Here is a 10,749-nt window from a genome sequence, read left to right as displayed (position 1 = left end):
TCCTGTTTTAACATTGGCACCTGGTATGTGTCTAGAAAATTGTCCTTTTCATCCAGATTTTCCAATTTTGTTGAGTATAAGCATTTGTAGTAGGATCTGATGATTTTTTGAATTTCTGCAATTTATGTTGTTATGTTTCCCTTTTCATTTCTGATTTTATTATATTTAGGTAGTGATTTACTAACCTTAAATTTTTTAAATGCTAATGAACAAATCATCATAGCTGTTGAAATATATTGGACTGTGGAAAGAACTATTGAACTAAACCAGCCTGTTTACATTAAGGATATTCTAACATCAGAATGGAGAATGGAAAATGTGTTACTCTGGGGGAGGGGCTAAGCCTGTGTTTCCACAGGAAAAGAAAATCTGTGGATTCCTTCCAAGTTGATATCAGACATGACAAAGGGAGACCTCCTGAAGACCTTGGTGACAGAGAAGAAAAGGGAGACTAACACATTCAACAAAATAGGTGATGTATATGTGGTGATGTTTATGTCTCTGTATAAGGAGACAGCTCTGGAACTAGCTGAGACTAAAATGTCTATACACAGCCAATAATACTTATTGGGTATTATATACCATCCTTTAGGAGGACATCTATACAAGGCTACATTGTAGTTTGACTAGGTGATCAAGCTAACCCAAGGAAAGGCAGTTGTCTTTCTTTATTGATCTTCATTGACCAGTCTGTGCACCCTGCATACTCTATGTGAATGTCTTTACAGAACTACATGTTGCTTTTAAGTTTTTTATGCTACAGGATGAAAGAAGAGAAAGACAGCCCTGAAAAGATTCATACTCCAGGATGCTGAGATTCCTAGACCTTCCATTCCAGCTTTGTGCTTGACTCTACTTCAGCTAAATAAAAGCTGATTCTTTTAAAGATTTGCTTCCAGAACTTAACTTGCCTATCTAGCCTTTCAGAATGTCATGGTCAAAATATCAGCTGAGTAATGAACTCTCTCAGTACATACTGACTGGAAGGCAAATAATACCGGTTAGCTCTCCTTTGATGAGTCAATTTTTCTATTTTTCATTGGGCCCTGAGATGGGAATTCTTCACCCCAATTCAGCTGGAAGCAGACAGAAGATAATCATCATCTCAGTTCCTTATGTTGGGGTGGATGGTTCTGGTTATTTGAGGAATTATAGATATGTTGTCATTTTGGGGATACTTTACAAATGTAACTTTGGACAGGGAGGGAACTAAGGAACTTAAACTCAGGGATGTCTACCTTTCTTTTCCTCTTCTCTGTCCTTCTATCCTAGGTAAAGGTGAAGGGGTGGAAAAAAAGAGGGATATATTAATATCATAGAAATTATAGAAATAGACAAATAGGTATAGCTTAGCAAGTGTACTTTTAAGTAAAACATTACATAGCCAGATCTTACATTGGTAAAAGTATTTATAATTGATACGAAGTTCAAGTTATAATCTCTTATATTGGTTCAGAATTTATTTGATGTAAATTTAAGGTTTTCATTGGTATACTTTTATTATTGACATAAAACTGAGATTAATATTGTTACTCTCATATAGACATTGTGCCTATACAACACACTTAAGAATTCAAGGTTTAGATCCAGTCCTTCTATAACTGCTATTATAAACTGTTTTTAGATGATTAAGTAATACAAACTAAGGGACAGATAGCAAACTCATAGTTGTGAGTTAATTAAAAGGGAGTCCCTGAATTATTTTGATTAGAAATGGCCAAGAGTAGTCAACGCTTAACAGTTCAGAGATACTTTAGGTAGATAGATGGTCTTCAAAGGTGTCAGAAGCCCATAGAAAATTATTTTTATTGGCATTTCTTTATTAAAGATCATTTGACTAGAGACCTGTCTGCTCCTGAAAGGATCCCTTTCTTGAATTCAAAAAAGAAATTGAGCATGAATATAGTTGCTTCAGTTGTGGCGAGACAGTCACTAGATAAGAATTGCCTTATTTCATCTACAGACAAACACTGCCCCCCCAAAAAAAAACACTACACACTATGTGGAATTGTCAACTGATAATCTGAGCCAAGACAGAATAATTAGCCCATCAAAATTCTGCATTACCAAGGGCTGTCAGATGATCCTGGGCCAGGAGGCTGAAGACTGATGCTCCAACATTTTGGCATATAGGGTCTGTCCAGGTGATCAGTGGTCAGTATAAATTGTCTAAGTTTTAGAAGCTATATTTTGTGCTTCTCATACTTTCAGGTAATATTAGTCATTCTTGGATTTCTGATGGGGTTGAAGACTAGTAGTCTCATAACCTGTCCAAGCTGTTTAGCATTTAGAAAGATGATACAGATTTGAGAGGATGGTTTTCAGATAGGTTACAATCTAAAGCCAGAACTTGAGTCAGGTGTAGAATTATAAGTCTTTTAAGTTCAGATAGATGACAGAGGTACTATTTAATTGATAAAAATGAATGGAATGGGTATTAGGTCTATCCTGTACATTATAAATTACAAAATGGTAATAATTGTGCTTAATTGATGCCTGAAATAAAAGAGTCTTTTAATTGGACAGAAAGGAGGAATTGTTGTGGATAGACCTGGGCTTGTATTTTTATACTAATTTCACTCCTTGGAGGGGCTGTAGATGAGGAGTTGCCTTCTGAATCTTCTCCCCACCTTAACTTTTCAAATAAAGGTTTGAGCCAATGATTGGGCAGGAGGAAGGAGGAGGAGGTGAGAGTTTGGGGGAGGGAGTTTGGGGGAGGAGAAAAGGATTGCAGGGGAAGGGGGAGGAGCTATGGAGAATCCACAGACACACTGAAGAGAGAAGCTTGTGTCCTAGAGAAATCTCAAGTTAGATGGGGTAATATAGATGGGAATAGAGTAGTGTAGTGGGAGATCTGCCCAATCTAGGTTTATAGTTTGTATTGCTACTGATTGAGTTGATATTTCTTTTACCGGGTAATTGGGTTGGAAAAATATAGCAACAATTCCCCCACTAAACCCAACTGTTCCTAGGCATTTTTTGGTTGGGAGGTTATTACACTTGATCTTAGCCAAAAGGCCAAGAAACGATGGTTGGGAGATTATTAATGACTGCTTCTATTTCCTCAGAACTTATGGGACTACTTAGATGGTTTATCTGATCCTGTTTTAACATTGGCACCTGGTATGTGTCTAGAAAATTGTCCCTTTCATCCAGATTTTCCAATTTTGTTGAGTATAAGCTTTTGTAGTAGGATCTGATGATTTTTTGAATTTTTGCAATTTCTGTTGTTATGTCTCCCTTTTCATTTCTGATTTTATTAGTTTTTGGTAGTGCCTCTGTCCCATCTTGTACCATCTTTATTCTTAAATTTTGTTAAAAATGTTTAGTTATTGGGAAATTCACAGATAATAGTAGGCAATAATATACTACAGAGATCCTATGTGTATTTTGTTGCATTTCTCCACATCTTAGTCCAATGACACAACTAGTATTGTGGCACAAAATCGAGGCACCAAACCATAGCCCATGTCTACTAACCTGAAGATTGTTCATGCTGTAGGCTATAACCACAGGGAACTCTCTCCTTTCCTATTTCTCTCATCTCTGTCAACATATAATGTCTTCTCCATCTTTTATTTTTGTAATTTTAGGAGGTTTGTTATATGTACTTAGTATTATTTGTATATGTATTTAGTATTATTTGTATATGTACTTAGTATTATTTGTTCTGAGTTCTGCACTGTCAACTATTCATGTGACAGCTCCAAATTTTCTTTAATTAATGTTTACAGTGACATTTTTTCCTTTTCCTTTTTTCCTTCTAGCATATGTCAGTATAATGATACATTTGATTATCTTGTGACAGTTTAGGACTGATTTATTTGCTTTTCGAAATATTAATATATGAAGCCATTTCTCAGGCAACCATAATGAGATAGGAAGAATAGGGAAAAAGATACTAAAATGAAGAGGTTTGACTTTAGGAACGCTTACTTTGTAGAGAAAAGTTTATGGTCTGACTAGACTTTTAACTATTATTGAGAAGATGTAACTTAAAGATTATTAGGTAGAAGTATTTGTTACTAAAACCTGAGGACCTGATTTTACTACTGCTAAACTACTATGAAGCTTGCTGTGATAATATGCATCTGTATATTCAGTCCTTCTATGATAAGATTCAAACAGAGGCAGGAGAATCTTCTGGAAATTTAATGACAGCTTACATGGAATATAAAGAGGTCTATAAATAAGTGGTGTTGTGTCTCAAAACAAGTTTGGAGGAGATAGAGAGTTCTGGAATACTGTCCTCCAAAGTCTATACATGCTTTTCAACATACTTGTGTGCGCGCGCATGCGCGCGCGCGCACACACACACACACACACACACACACAGAGAGAGAGAGAGAGAGAGAGAGAGAGAGAGAGAGAGAGAGAGAGAGAGAGACTCACACACCAAAACAAAACCAAAGAACAAAATAAAGGAAAGGAAAATGCCATACTCCTCATTTTATCTTCATGATTATCTTTCTGAATCCATCTTTCCCTCCTATATTCTTTGTTTACATTCCAAATGATTTTCCCTTTCCTAGTTCCCCCCTCCCATAAGTTCCATAAGACCTCATCCCTCTGCCCATTCTCCCATCAACTCCCTCATTCTTCTCTGTCCTGGTATTCCCCTACAATGCTGGATCAAGCCTTTCCAGGACCAGGGCCCTCTCCTTTTTTCTTCTAGGGAATCATTTGATATGCAAATTGTGTCTTGGGTATTCATAGCTTCTGAGCTAATTTTCACTTATCAGTGGCTGCGTTCCATGTGTGTTCTTTTGTGATTGGGTTACCTCACTTAGGATGATATTTTCCAGATCCAACCATTTGTCTAAGAACTTCATGAATTCATTATTTTTAATTTCTGAGTAGTATTCCATTGTGTAAATATATCACATTTTCTGTATCCATTCCTCCATTGAGGGGCATCTGGGTTCTTTCCAGCTTCTGGCTATTACAAATAAGGCTGTTATGAACATAGTGGAGCATGTGTCTTTATTGCATGCTAGGGAATTCTCTGGGTATATGCCCAGGAGTGGTATAACAGGGTCCTCCGTAAGTATCATGCCCAGTTTTCTGAGATCATCTAAACAGTCCCATAACCCATAAAGAAATAGAAGGGGTCATAGAAAGTCTTTCAATCTAAAAAAGCACAGGACCAGATGGTTTTAGTGCAGAATTCTATCAGACCTTCAAAGAAGACCTAACACCAATACTCTTCAAATTATTCCACAAAATAGAAACAGAAGGAACACTACCCAACTTCTTCTATGAAGCCACAGTTACATTGATACCAAAACCACACAAAAATCCAATAAAGGAGAACTACAGGCCAATATCCCTTATGAATATCGATGAAACCATCTTTTATACCCATTTTACTCACTAAATTAGTAGTCCTTTGTCTCTGGCTACTTTTAATTTATTTCTGTTTTAATTTCTAAAGTTTAATCTAGATATGGCTTGATGAGTTTTTCTTTAATCAAATGTTGCACATAGTTTTCTCAATCTGTAACTACAAGGACCTGGAGTTTCATCTCTGTGTTGGCCTGTATTTTCTCTTAATTTGCAATAGAATTCTACTAACCATATTATGTTTGCTTCCCATTGTTGTTTTTCACCAATGGCGATATGTTTTCTCATAGTGTTTCTTTAACTACTTCCTCCTCCTCATCTCACTATCATTGTTCTGTGTTTCTGTAGCAACATTTGATGTAATGAAACACTGATCTGATCAAAAACAAGTTGAAGAGGACAATGTTTATTTGGTTTATTTTTCAATGTCACAGTCCATTATTGATATAGAAGCTCAAAGATATAACCTGAAAGCAAGAACTGAAACAGAGATCATGCATGAACAATTATTACTGGCTTGTTCCACATGGTTTGCTCAGCCAGCTTTCTTATACCACATAAGACAATATGTCCAGAAGTGACACTACCCACAGTTAGCTGGGCCTTCCCACATTGATCATTATTCAAGAAATTCTGCACAGAACTATTCACAGGCCAGTCTGATTGGGGTATTTTCTCAATAGCTGTCCTGTCCAGATAATTATAGCTGGTTTCAGGTTAACCAAAGTATAAAACAAAAACAAATTCTTAAACCAACACATCATGTCACTAGGCTGCAGGATGATAGAAATCTCATTTCTCCAGGATAATTGCTCGCCCAGAACTGAAAGCATAATAAGGGGAATCAGTTACCCATTCCATTGAAACTTGTTGATTGTGGTGGTATTACTTCATTTAATTTTGCATAAATTATGGCAAGTGTTGTTTCTGGTAAGCTATGAACACAGTTTTACTGATTCTTCATTACAAAGGTCAGGTTTATTGGTTTATTATCTGTGTCTTTCTGTGGCTCTGGTTCAGAAACTCCTTAATATCATCCATAAATGAAATTCTGAAATTCAAGAAACTTACTGCTGTTTCTCTCCTTTTCTTTGTAAGTAATCCCTTATTCCTTTTTAAAATAAGGAATACCCAAATTGTATATTACAACTCTTATCTATTTGAGCTCGTACAGGCTTGGAGTCTTCACCCCTGATTTCTAGACTCTTTGGCATGATCTGCAAGCTACAGAAAATGAAATCTGGACAATAATCCAGCCATAGCACCTTTAAACTGCAATTTCTCTTGCCTGAAATATGTGCTGAAGCAAAAGTGGTACAGAACTTGTGAGACAGGTCAACCAATGTTAATACACATCTATCATCTGTGCAAAGATCAATTCCCAGAAGAATAACACACACCAATGTAGACTCTGAAACTCTAAATGTGCTTAGAGAAAACACTGTTTTCTCCAAGATGTAGGTACATGAAAATAATTTTCAGATAGATGCCATTTGTCCATGAATTAATGCCAACAATTAACAAGTGGGACCTCATTAAGCTCTAAAGATAATGTATCACAAATGAAACAATCAGTCAAGTACAGATGATTCCCAGGAAATAAATGAAGTTCTTTGTCAACTATACATGTGATAAAAATAATCAGAAGACAAAACTTAAAAAAAATAACAGGAAAACAAATTATCAAATCCAAATGTTCAGTATCTTAGAAAATAATACAATTTATTTAAAAGTCATGTCCATGAACTATAGTCATAGACTCAATTAGAGTTTGAGCGATAGAAATAAAAATCTACTGAACTGCTGTATTAGGTTTTCCTCAGAGTAACAAGACTATGCACACATGTAAACACATATAAGTGTATAAAATGTGTACACAGACACATTCACACATCCAATCTTTCTTGACAGGTATTTTTTGGATTGCCAGGAAATTGTACAACTGTTCAGTTTTATTTCCACAGAGTAGGTGCACACCTTTAATATACCAAGAGGAGGTAGTACTACAGCTTAGAATTCAAAGTCACACTGGAAGCAGAAGACTTCTTTCAGAGACTAATTCTATCTGTGAGTGGAACATAAAATGCTGTTCACTTTGAGAGATAGTCTGCTTTATTCAATTATGGTTGGATTCATATCATCCAAGGTTTACCTGTATTAATATTGAATATCTGAGTACCTCATTGTAGTTAAATTGACATATTAAATTAGCTGTCTTATTGGCACTATTTATTGTGAAAGAAAATAGCTGGTAATGAACAGAAGTAGATTATCGTGGGTCTTAATGCTATGAACTTTCTGGCAAAATACCATGACAGAGAGTGGGGAGAAAGAAAATAATCTTTTTGTTCCTAAAGAAATGAACTGATCCAATGATGAGGTCCCTAACTGTAAGGAAATAAGTTGCAAAGAATGATATAAAATTATGATAGGCATTAGCATAATTTTAAAGATAAAGATTCTCAGGGGTTTACAGGACTATGGCTCAGGAATAGAGTAAATTGATCCTGCCACACTATGGATTCAACTCCCATAATTAAAAACAAAGTTTCCTATGTTATCCTAAAGTATCTCATTGCTACCACATGGGACACACTTCTTACAAACAGCTCATGTTGGCAATAGAATAATTGAAGATAGATCGAATGCCTATGATGTAGAAAGTACTATTGAAATACCCAAAACATAATCCACACATCAAATGAGATACAAGAAGAAAGGAGGAGTGGCCCCTGGTTCTGGAAAGACTCAGTGAAACAGTATTCGGCAAAACCAAAACGGGGAAGTGGGAAGGAGTGGGAGGGAGGACAGGGGAAGAGAAGGGGGCTTATGGGACTATCGGGGAGTGGGGGGGCTAGAAAAGGGGAAATCATTTGAAATGTAAATAAATTGTATCGAACAATGGGCAAAAAAAAAAAGAAAGTACTATTGAAGTAAATGGTAAAAATAATAAAAATATCTCCAGTAATTTTATGACTAACTCCACCTTGTCATTTTCTCTGTAGATGTGCTTGATTCCAACAATACTTATTATACATACTTAAGAATAGCTTTTATTGAAAATTGACACAGAATTAAAAATTATTCATTAAATAATTGTACATAGCAGTGAAATCTTTTAAAATATGAATATTAATGATAACAATTTGTATTATATTATTTTGTGTGAAAAATTTTTTGTTGTACATGAAATTTATTAGGTACAACTTATTATGAATATATGTTTTACCATATGATATATGAATACTCAGACTTTACATTTATTACCAAATTGAAAGTCTGGTTAAATTTGTATCATAACATGTATTCTCCATCAATATCCATTTAATACAATGTCTATGTACAATTAATGTACAGTGTGTTACATCATAATGCATTTGAATATATATCTAAGAGAATGTTTTCCTATCAAAATGTCTTTTCAGTGCACCCTTAATCTCATTATTCCTAAGGCTGTAGATAAGCGGGTTCAACATGGGGACCACCACCATGTAGAACACAGATATCACTTTGTTCTGGTCCATTGAATAGCTGGACTTGGGCATCACATAGATGAATGTAACTGTTCCATAAAATAAAGTGACTGCTGTGAGGTGGGAGGTGCATGTGGAGAAGGCTTTCTGTCGGCCCTCAGTGGAGTGCATCTTGAGGATTGTGATGAGGATGTAGGAATAGGAGATGGCTATGACAACCACTGTGATCATAGTAACTGAGCCAGCAGAAAATGAGATAACAATTACAAAGACACTGACATCATCACAGGAGAGCTCAGCTAAAGGAGCAAAATCACAGAAAAAATCATTAATTCTATTTTGTCCACAGAAGAGAAGAGAAAAGAAGGAAAGTAGAAAGGAGGATGCATTTAGAAACCCACCAATATAAGATCCTACAATCAACTGAACACAGACTTGTGTGGACATTTTGGTGGAATAAAGCAGTGGGTTGCAGATTGCCATGAAGCGATCATAAGCCATGGCAGCCAGAAGGAAGCATTCAGTTGCACCAAATAAAGCAGCTGAGCTGAGCTGGAAGCCACATCCAAGGTAGGAGATGGAATTTTTCTCCACCAAAAAATTAACAAGCATATTGGGTGTGACAGAAGATGAAATGCCTATGTCAACAGAAGCCAAGTGGCTGAGAAAAAAGTACATTGGGTGATGGAGCTGAGAAGAGACTCTGATGAGAAGGATGGTGCTGAGGTTCCCAGACACAGTCACGAGGTAGATGCATAGGATGATAGTGAAGAGGACAACTCTAAGGACCGGGTCATCTGTTAATCCCAATAAAATGAACTCTGTCACTGCAGTGTGGTTCCTATCCTGGAAAGCCATGGTACAGTGTAGCTGTGATGTAGCAGTGATCTGGGCTGTGATGAAGACATTACAGAAAGGAATTTATATATGTGTGGCTGCATTTTCATTAACACAGATTAATTTTATTATAAATATGTCATTTAATACATGTAATTGAGGTGTTACATTGGATGCTTATTGTTTATATATTTTTATGTATGGAATCTATCAAAATTTCATTTCAAAATGAAATCCTAGAAATTCACTATAAATAATTTACATTTTCTATATAATAAAATATACTGATAGGTTTAAAACTAAGTATGTTAGTGAGAGACTTATGAAAATCTCAAAACAGTTATCATATGTAGAAGAAAAAAAGAACTTTTTCAAATGTAAAATGTATAATGAAGTCTTTCTTTAGTGATTTCTGACCTTTAACAATTCTTTCTTAATTACCTGTACTAGATTTAATAGATTATATGGTGCTTATTACCATTTCTACAATGATATTAGGACTCTTATTGATTGAATTATATAGTTTATGAAATGTGTGATTTGAAAATGTTTAGTAACTGAACTTTACATAAAAAGCACTAGAATGAGAATATGAACCCCAGGCAGAGTGAATTTAATTTGCTTAGTACTCTACAAGTTTAGAGTGGCAAAAAAAGTATGTCTTTTTTTATTGATTATTTTAATTATTTACATTTCAAGTGTTGTAACCTTCCTAGTCTCCCCTCCACAAACCCACCACCTCATACCCCCTCACCTTTGCTTCTGAAAGGGTGTTCCCTATCCACCCACCCACTCTGGGTCTCACCCCTCCAGCATCCCACTTTGCTGGGGCAACAAGCCTCATAGGACCAAACACCTATCCTCCCACTAATACCAGATAAGGTATGTAGCAGGAGCCATGAACCCACTCCTATATACTCTTGACAAGCATATCTTAATTTGGGAGAGGCAACAATTCAGCTTTTTGTTACCAAAAGGGGTCTTGTTTAAGGACATATGTCATCCAGACCATCAGTAACCTGATTACATTAAGACCAGTTTTTATAACAAGAAATAATGTTTCTTGTAAGAACTGGAAAGAAATAATAAATTCATA

General features: G+C 35.7%; 1 protein-coding gene across 1 annotated transcript; it reads right to left on the bottom strand.

Moving 5' to 3' along the window:
- Positions 1 to 730: 730 nt before the first annotated feature.
- On the bottom strand, positions 731 to 9,674 carry LOC127679857 (olfactory receptor 490). The gene is made up of 2 exons (XM_052175455.1): positions 8,737 to 9,674; positions 731 to 746 (listed from the first exon to the last, which is right to left on the bottom strand). Exons 1-2 carry the CDS (start codon positions 9,672 to 9,674, stop codon positions 731 to 733), a joined length of 954 nt encoding a protein of 317 aa, XP_052031415.1.
- Between the last annotated feature and the right edge of the window lie 1,075 nt (positions 9,675 to 10,749).

This window comes from Apodemus sylvaticus, chromosome 1 (assembly GCF_947179515.1).
Source record: "Apodemus sylvaticus chromosome 1, mApoSyl1.1, whole genome shotgun sequence".
In the NCBI taxonomy this organism is placed as follows: domain Eukaryota; kingdom Metazoa; phylum Chordata; class Mammalia; order Rodentia; family Muridae; genus Apodemus; species Apodemus sylvaticus.
Note: the sequence above shows the minus strand (reverse complement) of the source record. Positions and strands in the feature narration are given on the sequence as shown.

Coding starts and splice junctions, on each gene's coding strand:
- LOC127679857 (XM_052175455.1), bottom strand. CDS start 9,674: ATGGCTTTCCAGGATAGGAACCACACTGCAGTGACAGAGTTCATTTTA.